At 38.9% G+C, this 16,027-nt stretch overlaps 1 protein-coding gene across 1 annotated transcript in view; it reads left to right on the top strand.

Annotated features, from left to right (window-relative positions):
* The window catches only part of KIAA0586 (KIAA0586 ortholog), a 111,196-nt gene that overhangs the window by 70,469 nt on the left and 24,700 nt on the right, over window positions 1-16,027 (top strand). The window contains exons 26-29 of the mRNA XM_029912090.1: window positions 402-536; window positions 1,032-1,203; window positions 4,564-4,706; window positions 6,259-6,346. Coding sequence (XP_029767950.1) covers window positions 402-536; window positions 1,032-1,203; window positions 4,564-4,706; window positions 6,259-6,346 — 538 coding nt within the window. The remainder of the gene's footprint in view (window positions 1-401; window positions 537-1,031; window positions 1,204-4,563; window positions 4,707-6,258; window positions 6,347-16,027) is intronic.

Here is a 16,027-nt window from a genome sequence, read left to right as displayed (position 1 = left end):
TAAGCACTATACCCAGATGTACAGACACTCTTTTCTTAACCTATGTATTATATAATTTTAACATTAGCTTTAATAATAATTTCAATACCAGATTCTGCATCTGGGCTATATTATGCATTTGCTGGGGGATAGGACTTTATGGTCTAATAGGTCTTTTCTGTCTCAAACTGTTAAGGTCTTGTGTATCAGAATTCTTAATATATTGATTGTGCCCTTCTTTTGCTAAAGAGAGGAAGCTCTGCTGCCAGTCTCCCTGTTATGAAATGTTTGTACTTTGATTACAAAAGTTTTTAATATTGGTAACTGTAGTAAAATATGGAGACGCTTTATAAAAATAATGTACAGTTAACTCTACACTAAGGATGATCTGACTACTAAAACATTTTTTAATTTTATTTTAGGATTACGATCCTCCCAGTGAAGGACAGGTCATGAGAAGACCCCATAGGGGATACCACAGAGATCCGGTTCTCTCTCTTTTTGCTAAACTAAATCAGGCACCAGTTGCTTTACAAGAAGTAATTTACCACTCTGAGGTATCTTATTTCCTTTTCATTGCTATTTGGAATTAAAGCAAAAATACTAGACATTCTGAAATGATATTTTATGATACAAAGAAGGTAAAAAATCTGAAGTTTCTTTTGCTTATGGAAAAAATAAAAGTTTTATCCAACCTCTTGCCCCAGAAGGAAATTCTTCTGTGGAGAATGCTGGTTCTACTCCAGGCTTCTAAGTACTTAAAATTCTCTTCCATTTATAATCAATTTTTTTGCTGTACGTAACATCATATATACCAGTCTCCACTATGTGAACATTTAGAAGTATTCCAGAAATGTCTGGCCATGCTTTGTCTGGCCATTTTGAAAGGGCAAGAAGTTTATGGCAGTCACGTGTCAGTCTTTCAGGTTGCAGTCTTCTTTACAGCATAGGTAGTGTACATGTATGTTAAAGAATATTGTATTTAAACAGTATTACATAGTTTGAAAGAGAGCTGTTGTGATTCATTGAATGTGTTTCTCTGTTTTCTCTAGGATTCTGATAATAGTGTTGGAGAACTTAGTGAAGGCCAAAGACCTAGACTGACTAGAGCAGCAGAAAGTATTCTAATGGGACATTCAGTTTATACAGACCAGGTGACTGGCCTGGTTACTGAACAGAGACCCCACCGTGTACCATCACCAGGAGAGTGTGACAGGGTTACAGGTATAAGCTAGAACATGATCTTTCCTCAGTATTGTCTACTGGAGACCATGATGGGATGGAAAATGTATCTGAATGTAGTGCGGACAGACTGGAACTGTGTTGAGCACATTTTTTGGAACATGGTGTTGAACACCACCTGGTATGATGAAGGGTCTTGCATACTGTCTCTGCTAGGTGTTGAAAACTGCCTTTTCCCACATTAGTGGCTAAAACATTTTCAAACCTATTGAAGGGAGGAGTGTTCTTGATATTTGTTGCCAATAGTTGGTCATTTTTCTAGTTAAGCTGCACTTGCTGTTCCCCCCACATCTACTGGGAGAAAATAAGCCCATATTCTCCTCTCTGAAACCTTTCATAGGAGGAGGGGTTAGATGGAAGGAAGTTAGTGATCTAGTTGTTCCTTATGAATTGTTATAAGTCTGTTTTCCATTTATGCTGGCAATGGCCTTAACTGATTCCATCAGGCTTCCAGTTTTTCCATCTCCAGTAACTAAAAACCAAGGCACCTCTCTTTACCTCAATCTGGATTGTGTCTTTCCCAGTTTAGCAGGGTGGAGTTTGAATGTTTTGGCATGTCTCAAGCAGCATCTTCAATCTTGTTGGTGACATGTGGCATTCACTAAAGGATTATGCAGTATTAAATAGAATAGTGCCAAATAGTCCTTTACTTACACAAAACCTAGTTGTCATGTGTCTTCTGTTCTTTAAGGGTGAATTTAATTACCATAAGTGCTAGATTAACAAACAGTCCTTGAAGCTAAAGTCCATAAAACCGGTATAGTACTGGCAGTGCGAGCTTTTACATGCTGCTTGCCCCCTCTCTCTTTCTGATACTTGTATTGCCCCCATCACCATCGTACCTGAGCACCTTGCAGTCTTTAATGTATTGTATCCTCAAATATTCCTGTGAGATAGTGCTGTTCTGTCATTCCCAGATGTTTTGCAGATGTGGAGCTGAGGATCAGAGCCAAAGGGGCTTGCCCAAGGTCATGCAGGAAGTGTGGCAGAGCCGGGAATTGAGCCCAAATCTCTGTAGTCCCAAACTAGCACCCTAGCCACTGGCCCATCCTTTTTCACCTTGGCTCTACTTAAGCTTGCACAGGTTTAACTAAAGTTGCATTTTTTTAAACTGATTTAAACTGCGGCAAGTTTGCGCATAGACATTCCTATTTCAGTCAAGTCTGGTTTATTTTGGTTTGGCTTAAAACCAAATTAGGCTAAACTGACATTCTGAAACCAAAATACGAGTGTCTACACACAACCTTGCACTGATTCAGCTAAATCAGTGTAGTTATACTAGTGCAAGCTTGGGTGTAGACAAGACAAGTAGCTCTAGAGATGAGAAGGTAATTCAGTTTACATGTTGATTTAAACTTTGACACCTCTGATGAGACTGTCAGGAGAGGAGCAACTGTTGCTTTTTGGGATCATGACTTTGTATTGTGGACATTTGTCCAATAGGAAATGGACAGAGATGCCAACTCAGTTCACACATTTCATGTAATCACTATCAGCTAAGAGCTTTTGGTCATTGTTGACTTGGACCAGATTTGAATTGGTGTTCTCTAGGATAAATTGATCCTTTAAGGCAGCCATTTTGTTTTCTGTCTCTGAATCACTGCTATTTCTGCTACGTCATTTTTGATTAAAGTGGACCCCATTACAAATGGGGATGTACTATTGTTTTAGATAATATTTCCAGTGTTATTTTTACATCTCTTTAATACATTGTAACTTTCTGTTTGCATTTTGACCGCCACTGAACATTGAGCAAAGCTATTCAGAGAGCATTGCTAAGAAAATAACCTTCTAGGAAAGCTGGGGCCTACTTACTTCTGACTTAAACAGTATTTTAGTACTAAGGAGGAATAAAAGATCTTGTTTCCTAATAGCTTTGGCAGTGCAACCAAAGACGGCACAGAAACTGTTCAAGTTAAAATAATCTCTTCCAGGAAAAAAATGAAACTATTGATGATCACCTTTGAATTGTTGCCATTTATCAGCTAATTCCTCAGTATACCTAATGTGTTGTGTGAGTGGATCCATCCATCAGTCTGTCAACAGCTAGGGTTAAGTGCCATTTTTCTTACAGTCTCAGTGCCTCTGGTGTAGTCTACAAGAGTTATATTTAACAGTAAAACTAAATAACCATTACATCACCTGGCTATAAAGGGTCATATATTTCCATGCGTAACTCTACATGTGCATACTGAAAGATGTGAATTGTCAGTCATATCCTCTTACAATAGGTATTGAACTTGTACATCAAGTGCATGAGTCACTCGCTTGTTATTGATATATCTTAGATTACTGTAGACCATAGAAATATATCTTCAGTCTTGTGACCTGATTTTATTCGTATAATAGAAACTTGATGTCTATTCCAAGAGCTTAGAAATTATAGTGTTGCCTACTTGACTCACCGTAAAATAGTTAAAGGTCTATCAGCATTTCCATTATATATCTCTGTATTCAGTGCTTAATAATTTGGCTATAAAAATTAGCCACAGGCTGAAATATGTCATACAAAGTCTCAGCCCAAGCGCAATATTTTACACTAATTAGGTTTCAGACTAGTGTTTTAGTTTTAGTGAGATAACTGTGGTCTACAAAGTTAGTTCATGAACTGTAAGCATACTTTTCATAAAGATGCTTAATGTACATGCAGGCTGCACAAGTGTGATAAACTGTATGGACTACATAGCAAATTACTTTTTTTTTTTTTTTTTTCAATTACTGTTCATAGGTTTCTATTCATTCACACAGTAAAATGAAACACTTTAATGAAGAAGCCTTTCCAATCTCTCATTCCATTAAGAGGAATAAAGCTCATTAAGTACATAGTGACATGATGAACTGTAACCACTCAGGAGCCAGCATTAAGGTCTACCCAAGTTAGAAATCTACAGATCATAAAACTGTTTCCCTCACTTCCATTGAGATTTTTTCTTTCTCCTTTCATCAAGGAAAATTAAAAGGGTATTGTTAATTAGCTTCTGCCTAAAATGTCACCAGCTTTAAAATTATTTTATACTGATGGAAAGCCTGGGGAGTTCTAAATACCAATTTAAAAAACCTCACATTGAACAACTTAAAAAAAACCCTCATTACCCCACCATGCTGTACAGAGAGCTCTGCTGTTGGTACATACACAAAGAAATAAAAAGAGCCACCACCTTGTTAATCTGAGCTCTACTGAAAACATGAGTGGGTAGAGAGAGAATCATTCACTTCATTATGGAATGTCTCATTGATGAGCCTAGGTACAAACATGAGGTAGTTGGGAGACTGTGGATCTAATTTGGATTTACCAGGGATTCTTTTTCCCCATTAAGGTTTGTTTATGTTTTATAATCTCAGCAGAACTTCTTGGAGATGCTGCAGATGTTAGTCATGGTCCAATGAGCATGGCTGAATTGGAGTCTCAGCCACTCTTAAACCCTGCTCCTCAAACAGCACAAGCAAATGACAGACTAACATCTCTATCAGAAGATTTTCCAGAGGTAAAGTATGCATAGCATTTGTGCATTGCTTGTAAATGGTTAGGAACTCTGTTGCTGTTCAAAGCAGCTAGATAAAAAGAGCAAGTGCAGGAGGAAAATTTACCTTTTAAATTGATGTGGCAGGCAAAGTTACAGTGCAGGAGACTCTTCTAGACCACAGGTCAGCCAAGGAGACCTCATCCTCCTGCAGTGATATGTTGGCCCACCCTGTGCTAAACCCGTGGTAGCCTAGTACTCAGATAAGGTGATGGATACCTAAGATAGGTAGATAGTATCTTAGAGCTTGTACTAACTAGTTGGCTCCAGAACCCCCAGTAAGTGTTTCTTCTCTGAGCTCATCAGTCACTGCAAATGGGTTTCTCGAGGGACAGGGACTAACTTTGTATCTTGTACGACATTGAGCACTTCGCAAACAATATCTGTGGGGGTCCACCTGAAGTGGATGTCTTAGCTCTAAGCAATAAAGCAGGGATTTTACAAGAACAAGTTACTCCTTACCTTTCCTTCTTTTAGTCTTGGGGGCAAGATATCGCTACTGCTTTTCCTCCGTGTCCTCTGGACAGACTCTCTGCTGACTAAAGTGTATGAGCCTGAGCTGCAGCCAAAATCAAGGAAATTCTATTATTATTTTATAGTTATAGTGCAGTAGCATCCAAAGGCCCCAAGCAGAATTGGGCCTCAAATACATATGAAGACATGGCCCCGTGAATGCTTTTATTCAACTATTACATGAACAATGTAATTGATAAACTGGATTTAGCATTTTTCTCAGCTAATTCTTAAACTCTGTATGTTTTCAGGTTTCTTTGCAATCTACTTCCTACCGTGCTCTGCATTTCTTATGGACAGTCCGTTTATCTAACAGGATGGCTCTGTGCCACAGTCCCTGCCCCAAAGAGCTTACAATAAAAATAGATGAACAACATATGAAGGGCATTGGTAGAGGGGATGTAACTTTGTATATACTTTGCATTTTTTGTTATAAGAGTGAACTATCCTGATCTGTCTGTCCTTCAGCCTAGTCATTAACTGATTTATCTAAGTGTTGTGGCAGAGATGGGCCTTGAGGAGGATTCCAGGAAGTAGTCTTAAAGACTACTTCAGTCTATACCGGGTTTTCAATTTAGAGGAAGCAGCTGAATTTTTTTTCCTCCAAGACCCTTCAATTCCTGTAAACAGGAGAAAGAGGAAGTTCTTGGTTGCAGAGGAATGAGTCAAAGGAACCCCTGACAAGTTGTTCCTGTCACATCCTTTGATTAAAAATTGAGGGCCCCCGTGTCTTCAGCTGTAAATGGTGCCTGCTCATCTCTACTGACTACATGGGAATCACATCAGAGAACAGCTTGCCATGCTGTTTGTTGTCAAAGAAAATAAATGGTTACAAAAGGCAAATTAGGGTTGAATTCTTTGAAAATTGAAATGGAGACCAAGAAGTTATGAATCTTTTCGCAATTCTGAGTGCTAAGTAAATAGTTCTTAAAACTGCATTTGTTTTTATTGTATTTTTAATAAAAATCAGAATTATAACATGGTTTTAATAACTGATATACAGAAGCAGAGCCAAAAGGTTGTGCAAGTTGAACCAGTACGATCCCGAGTCATTCGTGTGAGAAATAAATCTGAAGTAACACAGCAGCAAGGTAAATCCATGTCTTTAAGCATCTATTCTGATATTAAAGTACAGGCACTGAAATCTACCACTCTGTTTTGCTCTTCATACACTTTTACTGTACATTTCTATATTTGATACCTATTTTTATCACAACTGAGTCCAAACAGTATCCAGATGTCTATATACATATATAGGTCTCTGCGTACACAGTACTGATCCAGTTTGGATGAGCAAGGTATTGTTGGAATCACTTAGTTCTATAGATAAAAAATCAGAACTCTTTGGATCAAATATTTATTTCTTACTTTAATGTTTCTTAGCCCATAGCTTTACAATATGCAAATGGTTTTAGTTTACTGAACTGTGTTAGTCCCAGTCGCCACCAAAAATATTGTTGTTATAACAGCAGAGCATATGCTGTTGCTCAAGAGAGGATGAAGCAAACTTAAGGTCAGGGGAAGATGAAGAGAACAGAGCAGTACCAGTTATGCCTGTTCTGAGATAGTGCCAGCTAATATATAATACAGAATTATTCTTACCCAATATAAAGTGCTATATCATCTATGGATAAATGTGCTATAGAAGAGATCATTTTGATTATGATTGATAAAAGTATTATGTAGATGTATTTCAGATATACTATGGGTCAACCTGATATTTAGCTAACATGCTATGGGCAGATTATTGCTATATTTTTACTGAGACAAATAATTAAATGTGTTTTACAACTGGATTAGACATAAAAATAAGGCAAAACCAAAAATTAAATGCAAACACTTTTGTACATGCAAGTCTTAAGGGTTCGCAGTTAAATTTGACATCCATGTTGGGTTTTTTTAAATTTAACTTTGCTGTAGCAATGTTAATTAAGACACGTAGCAATTATAATAATTGAAGATACTCTTACGTACAATATGTCCGAAGTTAACGTTGCTGTAGGTACCTTAATTTCTGCATTTATTATTTTTAAAATTTTAACTGAAATCTCAACACTGTATTAACAAATACCTTTTGCATTTAATATTTACAAATGTGTAATCAAGTTATGCAACTTACTAAGATATTTGCCTTAATAATTTATTTACAGAAGTTTGAAACTGCCTCTGTAAATCATCCTCTTTGAAGAGCCCTGTGCCTACAATTAACCTCCTTATACTCATAGGACTTGGGGGTTAAATCCATAACAGTGGGCTTAAAAAAATAGTTATGAATGATCTAAAAGATTGCTACTGTGCATACATGATAGGAAAGCTCATTAAATCTGAGTGTTTGTGCTTTTGAGAAATGTGCTGTGCATGTGAGCATTGTGTCCTAAGTGTACATTTAGCAAAGTATGCGTTGGCGGTTTAAGCACACATTCTACTTTAAGTCAGCTAACTCGGGACTTTTTTAGCCCTTTCCATTTAAAAAATGCAGAAAACTAAAGGACTAAAACCCATTTGGAATCTAGAGAAGGACGGTATAACTAGTGTATTTTTCCCAAAACTCAAAATGTCTTAAGGATTTTGCTCACATTTAAAATAAATAAATAAATAAAAATCGCCTTTTGACCAGAGACCAAATGGAAAGTCTCAATGTGAGAGTCTCAGAATGTGAATTTTGCAATAAGTTATGGATGAGCACATAAAAATGGAGGAGGGGAGTTGTCTGGCATCCTTTCTCCTCCAAGCCCCTCCCTGCAACCAGAGCCACCCGGTCTTTCTGCTCTCATGTCCCCAAATCAGACAACAGGCCTATTGCTCCTCTAGCAGTGGTAGGAGTCTCTTCAAATTGAGCCCTTAGGAGAGGGAGCAGAAGGAAGGGACACTTCTGTTAACACACACACAGTGTCACGGTGTTTTTTTGTGTTTCTGCTTCTGCTCCAAATATTAGCAAAGTAGCATCCTCAGCCCTTGCTTTCCCCCAGGAAGTTGATGAAGGCTGGAAATGGGAAATACAGTTTTTAAAGTCCTAATTTTTTCTTTTAAAATTCAAAATAAAATATTTTGCTCTGTGAAATCTTTTTTTTTTTTTTAATTTAGTTGGACAGAACAAAGGGCATGCCCCCGCACCAGTATATCTGTGTTCCTATCTGTACGTTTGACCACAAGATGGCAGAAGTCAGTTTTCTTTAGGAAGAAAAAAGGTTATTCACCAGTATAATTTAAATATTATTCTGTGTATGCATGTTTAATAATCCAATAAAAATCAAAAGGGGTTACAAACTTAAACTGTTTGTCACCTTAAAGCCGAAGCTTTGTCGACATCAGCTTTATGGTACCGAACCATCATATTCAATGCAGAAGTTAAGTACAAAGGATCCAAATTGGCGCAAATCTTTGGAAAGGGGAAATGAAGACCTGGAAAGCTATAAACATATATGGGTTTAAATAAATACAGCATTTAAAAACCAAGCACAGCTGTTCCTTTATAGGTGAACACATCCTGCTTATTAAATGTCAGTGTTAAGTGAATGCCTTTGCCAGAATTAGGAGGAACAATGATTTTTTGCATAAACATGTAGGAACGTTGCAGTTATTTTTGTATACCTTCTAGGAAGAGTGGGTGGGTTTTTAGCAGAACTCAGGAAAATCATAGCCCTGAAGCAGCTGAGGTTGGCTGGGAGAAGAAAGAAAACAGTTTGGACTTAAATTTGTTAATGAAAAGCTTTTTGTTTTATTTAATAGATAGACACAAGAGAGATTAGATTCTTCTTTGGAATTTTATAATAAATGTATTTCTAATATAGCCTTCTTTTGTTGTTTAAGAATCTTTTGCAGTCCACATGGAACATGTGTTTTCTTTAGCTAGAGAAACTATGTAAAAATTGATAGGTTTCTTCTAATGAAAGTTGAAGTTCAGTAGGGCTATTACAAATCTACAAAGTCAAGTCTGAAAGAATGATGCCTCCTGGAAGTTAATAGCTGAAAATAAAGCTTGAATGTATCATTAATTTGAAATATGGACGTTCTCTAGACATTATGGAGACAGTGGTTGAAAAAATACACACGCTGTATATATATATATCCGTTAATCTTTCTACCATTCTCTACAGATGTTTCCATAAATGTAATATGTTAATATATATTTTCACAAGCCACAACAATTGCTTCCAGAATACAAGAATTTTTAAGGCTTCCTTTAACAGAACCCTGAATTCTTAAATTGAATTAAATCCCGAAACAGGTGTCATGCTTGGATGTAATTCTTTTAATCTTTATCACTTACAGCTGAAGAACAAGAGTTAGATGCATCAGCATTTTAAATATTTTCCATAGCAGAAGTTCTCAAAATGTGGCCCACAAACCACGTTTTGGTGGTCAGTGGAGGACTTTTCTCATGGTAGTAACTCCTCCTCCTCCTCCCTATTTCCAGCTAGTAAATTGTATTCATAGCTATAAATACATGGAAAAATTGTGAGTATGTAATTGCTGTGATTTCCACATGGATGTTGTGCACTTTTAAATGGGAACAGGTGGTCTGTGCAGTGGTGAATGGGAGGATAAGTGGTCCTCAAGACAGTCTATGAATTGCTTACATAACCCCTGTTCCACAATGAGTGTGGGATCTTTCTTTCCTCAGGCTTGCATTTCATAATATTTCACAAAATTTATTTCTGTATTGACTATGATGAATGTAACTTAGTTTTGTTACTTTACTGTCATCTCTTCATTAGCCAGAAATTCCTCTGAGTTAGTTTTTCCAAGAACTACTGTGGTATATGGCAAATCCCTAACATAAATTAGTAGGAAGGGAGATTAGGATAAAGGCTAGAATTATTCCTTTTTTATTTTCCTTGGATATGGAACTGCTTTGGTCAAACTCTGTACAACTATTTATCTGAAAGTTTAGATTTTCTTTAATGTCCTTCTCGTTCTTTTTTGGGCTGGATTTCACTGGAGACTTTCACTAAAGATTTCTATAGTCACCCTGAAAAATAGTCCAGTGAAGCAGGACAGGGTTGTTCTTTCACGCTTTAGAAGTAAGACTAAGAAAACTTTTATTTCTACCTGACAACATGGGCTATCAGAATAGTTCAATAACCCACACTACATTTTCAGTTTCTTGATCTATTTGCTGAGACACAACACTGGAAGTTGAAGTCCTGAAATTGACCAGCTATAATTAAGGCAGTTTGTAGCCAATTTTATTTCAAGTAGAACTTCACATAATTTTTCTTGTTTATCCCTGCTCTGTTCTGTTCTATTTAAGTTCTTATACTGCGCCCATCACAGTGATATCAGGATGCTAATCAGCAATATACAGCTAATATTTCTCCAACTTGTGATCTCCTTCACAGATCACATATTATGGTAGAGATTTTAAATGTACATAAGTCAGGAAACACAAAGCTGATTCCCAAAGCAACTATAATAAAACTCTGCCCCTTTGCCCACCGGTAGTCATTTGTTTAACACTAGGTGGTGTAAAAGCATAAAAGTTACTATGTGGTTGAGTTACAGTTGCTTTGGGAACAATAACTTTGAATTTCCTGACTTTTGTACATTTAAAATGTCAGTCATAGCATGGCATTAACATTGTTTTATTCCATTCAGTTGCTTGGCTTACTTTTCAGGCATGAGAATAACTTGTGCTCCCTCACATATTAATTTGAATGTGGAATAACTGAAATACACACTGATGTGTATTCTACTGATAGGAAGTGGGAGGAAAAGGATGAGCAGCAGTGACTGCAGGGGGCAGGTAAGGCCTTGCAGGTCCCTCCTCGGGGCCCCAGCTTGGGAAAGATGCTCCCACCAACTGTCATCCCCCTCCCACAGGAGATTAAGCAGCAGGCACTGCCAGTGACTGCAAGGAGCATGTGAGGTCATTTGGGTTTCCATCCTAGGGAGTCCCACTACTTTCAGACACTTCCACGTGGGCAAATCGCCCTTGTGTGACACCTTGTATAATCATTTTGATGTTTTAGGAAATCTGAGTATTTTAAAAAATGAATTCCAAGTCATCCAATGTTGAATTTAAAAAAACAAAACAAAAAAACACTTATTCAAATGCGAAGGAAGCATCTGAAAAAATATGAGCAATAGAAGAACATGCAGCCCTGCATTCCCCTACCTGCACTTGTTTTGATAGTTCAAAATCAGCTAAAAATTGACCAAACTTTCCAAAAATTGTCCCTTCTGAAAAAACAAGCATAAAGAACAGTCAGCTCAGGGTGATATTCTTAGAAAATGTAAAATTGCTTTAAAACAGTATAAAGCAACAGAGGGTCCTGTGGCACCTTTAAGACTAACAGAAGTATTGGGAGCATAAGCTTTCGTGGGGAAGAACCTCACTTCTTCAGATGCAAGTAATGGAAATCTCCAGAGGCAGGTATAAATTAGTATGGAGATAACAAGGTTAGTTCAATCAGGGAGGGTGAGGTGCTCTGCTAGCAGTTGAGGTGTGAACACCAAGGGAGGAAAAACTGCTTCTGTAGTTGGATAGCCATTCACAGTCTTTGTTTAATCCTGATCTGATGGTGTCAAATTTGCAAATGAACTGGAGCTCAGCAGTTTCTCTTTGGAGTCTGGTCCTGAAGTTTTTTTGCTGTAAGATGGCTACCTTTACATCTGCTATTGTGTGGCCAGGGAGGTTGAAGTGTTCTCCTACAGGTTTTTGTATATTGCCATTCTTGATATCTGACTTGTGTCCATTTATCCTCTTGTGTAGTAACTGTCCAGTTTGGCCAATGTACATAGCAGAGGGGCAGCTGGCACATGATGGCATATATAACATTGGTGGGCATGCAGGTGAATGAGCCGGTGATGTTGTAGCTGATCTGGTTAGGTCCTGTGAGGGTGTTGCTGGTGTAGATATGTGGGCAGAGTTGGCATCGAGGTTTGTTGCATGGGTTGGTTCCTGAGTTAGAGTTGTTATGGTGCGGTGCGTGGTTGCTGGTGAGAATATGCTTAAGGTTGGCGGGTTGTCTTTGGGCGAGGACTGGCCTGCCTCCCAAGGTCTGTGAAAGTGAGGGATCATTGTCCAGGATGGGTTGTAGATCACTGATGATGCGTTGGAGAGGTTTAAGCTGAGGACTGTAGGTGATGGCCAGTGGAGTTCTGTTGGTTTCTTTTTTGGGCCTGTCTTGTAGCAGGAGGCTTCTGGGTACACGTCTGTCTCTGTTGATTTGTTTCTTTATTTCCTTGTGTGGGTATCGTAGTTTTGAGAATGCTTGGTGAAGATCTTGTAGGTGTTGGTCTCTGTCTGAGGGGTTGGAGCAGATGCGATTGTACCTCAGTGCTTGGCTGTAGACGATGGATTGTGTGGTGTGTCCGGGGTGGAAGCTGGAGGCATGAAGGTAGGCGTAGCGGTTGGTGGGTTTTCGGTATAGGGTGGTGTTAACGTGGCCATCGCTTATTTGTACTGTGGTGTCTAGGAAGTGGACCTCCCATGTAGATTGGTCCAGGCTGAGGTTGATGGTGGGGTGGAAGCTGTTGAAATCATGGTGGAATTCTTCCAGGGTCTCCTTCCCATGGGCTATACAACAGTATAGGTGCTCTCAGGGCCAGTGCCCTCTCAACCATCACTGATGTGTTGTTAGCACAACACTTAGTGTTCATACTGCTGCCCCAAGAACCCCAGAAATAATTTTAAGATCTACAAGACAAACTGGAAGTGTCTTTAAAAGGGGTGGGAGAAGGAGCTTTTTTAACATCACAGGATCTCGCATCATAAACTACAATGCAATGATATTGAAAAGGCTTTTTCTTAAAATATTGGGGTGAATGTTACGGATGATTCCTGGCATTCTGCAAGCCATTGCTGTGGGAGCTGGGACAAATAAATCATTGATATTAGCGGCAACCCCCCACTACCCCTTCCCCATACTTCCTGGGCATGTATTTTCTGGGATGTATTTTCAAACATTATGGGGCTGTGCATGTATCTCTTTTATTTTTTCCCTAGTAAGGTAGGTTTTTCATTTACAGTAACTTCAGGTAGAACATTTCCATGCCCGTTTGGTTGACCCTTCATTTACCATATTTCATTAGGATTAGATAGTTCTCACAACAGCCCTGCTTCATTTCTTGTACTCAGAGACTTCTCTGCCTCAGTCTGTTTTCCTGGTATTTTTTCTTAAGCCCTGTGTATCCAGAAGAGAGACTCCAGTACGAACATAGATTATTTGGGATGGTTAAAGAATGCACAGCTGCAATCTGAGAACACTTATTTTGGACAGTCTTCCACTTTTGTTGTAGTTTATGGCCCTAAATGTGCATGGGTCAGGGAACTTCCAAGCAGGATTCTAATTAAGTGAATAGTTGTCTACATCTCACTGCACTTATGTGCTTTGATATATTTAGTTGGAAGGTTCTGGATAAGAACAAAGTAGTATTATTGCTCCCTCTGGCACTCCTTGTCCTACCAGGCACTGTGCACATGAGGCAACAGAGCAAGCAAATCCCTGTCCCTAGTAACTACTCTTAACCACTTGGAGCTAGTTCCAAATGTGTAATTAAGGTTACCATCCATACTCCTAAGACCCTTTTTATTTATTTTGGGTGGAGCCATTTTTAGGGCGCTTAGTTTCTGCTAGGGTCAGTGATACCTTACTTTTATCTTCTCCCTCCACCTGTCTCCTCTTCACCCCCAGAGGAGTTGAGCGGTCCAGATGGAATTTTACTTAGCTTCTTTTTGGACCTCAGCTTATCCCTCTTTGAGAGTTTGAGCACCCCAAGTGGCTCTCTGCCTGCAGAACTTTTGAGCTCCTTGTACTTTGAGTAAGTGTTGGATGACCCACAAAGGCACTTGTGCACCACAGGTGGGACTTGATCCTGCAGCTCCTTGGCCCCACAGTGAATGCCAGACAAACTCTTGGGTCTTCTGGATACTAACCTCACTCCCCTCTAGTCAGTCCAAAATTTGTTTGCCAAAATCATCTTTCTCACAGTGTATGTGGGATTCTTAAATATGCTAGCATCTGACTAAAGCAGCTTTGTGTTGTTGTTGTGATTTGCATGCACTTTTGGGAACTTACAGTAATTGCTGTTGCCTTCATTGTAAAGAGAGGGGAAAAAACAAAACAAAAAACCCTAGATGGGCACTGATCCCACTGGCACTGATCCTGAGTAATTCTGAATAAAAGCAGATGGTAGCAAGCTGGAGCGGCTGACCTGCTTTCCCCTTTCATGCATACATCGCTTACATAAAGGGGGGGACACACAAAATTAATTGGCTTGGGCAAGCCACTTACCGGACAGAGACTCCCCATGTATTTAATGCTTACATCAGCCTGAGAGTTGTTTCCAGTTACTTTTCCCTACAGAGAAGAACTTTCTCACAATATCGCTTCCAACTCTGTGCCCATGGTTTTAAAAGAGAATTGACATGCATCAACTAAAATAAACTGCCCTTAACTGTTCTTTGGCCTGTGTTACTCAAAAGGTCAGGCTAGAGGATCATAAAGGTCCCTTCTGGGCTTAATTCTCATTTATACTAAGGCTTCTTTACACCATTCTGAGCTTTACACCAATTTTAAGGCCCCCTTATAATGGCAGGGCGTTAGACTCATAGGGCTGGATTCTCATTTAACCATGTCGCTATTCCTTTGGGTTCCTAAAAAAGTAGACTGAAAAGTAAATTGAGACTCTTGATTGGTATACCAGTTAGCTACAAGAGAGTGTGCGTTAATAGGTTCTTGGCACACGCTGTGCATGTGTTGTGAGGCACAAAGTTGTCCAAATGAGATGTGCATCAGCATTCTACAGAGTGCATGTCCTCGCTTGACTTATTGCTATCAGAGTATTTAAAACTAGTTTAAAATCAAGTTTTAGGGAAGATTATTATTTATAAACAAACATTTATATTGGAATAGTACCCAAAGACCTCAATGTGTACATTGTGTGTACACCCACACATAGAGCCCTCAAGAGCTTGCAAACCTTCAGCTATGAAGAGATGGTTCATGGTAGAGTGATAGGAGAAAATGGTGGGGAAAACCTTATTTTCGTTATTTTGCATGTGTTCATTGTTTGGTCTGGGTTGTGGGGGAAAGCAGAGTTTGCTCTTTATAGTTCAGCGGCTAGAGAAACTCCAATATCTAGCTGTGAAATGAGCTACTTCTGCTTTCCTCTGCAGTATATCTGGCTGTCCCTCGAGAGAGAAAGCTGGGCATCTTTTAGCTTTACTGTTCTTAAGACAGCCCCTAAACAACTCCCAAATCAACCGACCAAATCAAAATGAAAACTTTAAAGGAGTCCAGCTGGCTGTAAGTGAGGTGGGTTGGTGGGAGAGAAGTGGGGTGACCAGGCATGTTGATACAGGTAGCATAACGTGAGTGATGAGACAGCTGCATTCTGGCTGCCTTTGCAGCTAAAACCTACAATATTTACTTTTACAATGGGGGAAGTATATTTACATATTATGCCTCCCTAACCCATTAAACATAATTGGCTTTTTAAAAAATTTCTTGGTGTCAAGTTTCCGTGTCCCTGCACTGGTGGTAGTTGGCGCACAGCTATGACATGACTAGAAAGACTAAACTAGCTGAATGGGACATGTATTTGAACAGTTGGCTTCATAGACATATTTGAACATACCTGTGCCAGGATATTCTGTTGCAAAATGGCTAAACTTAAAGATGTCCTTGCTGTGCCCATACACTGCAGTTAGTGTTTTATCTGTGGATTTATTTATTTGTTTATTGGCCTCGCTTCCCTGAGATTAGCCAGCGTTCCCATTTCATGCTGTGTGCAGAGTTTAGGTTTTCTGTAGCAGATTTGACATT

The sequence above is a fragment of the Terrapene carolina genome, unplaced genomic scaffold (genome assembly GCF_002925995.2).
Source record: "Terrapene carolina triunguis isolate 2854851 unplaced genomic scaffold, T_m_triunguis-2.0 Scaffold189, whole genome shotgun sequence".
Taxonomy (NCBI): Eukaryota; Metazoa; Chordata; order Testudines; family Emydidae; genus Terrapene; species Terrapene triunguis.
The sequence above is the reverse complement of the archived record's forward strand: the minus strand, read 5'-3'. Positions and strand labels throughout refer to the sequence as shown.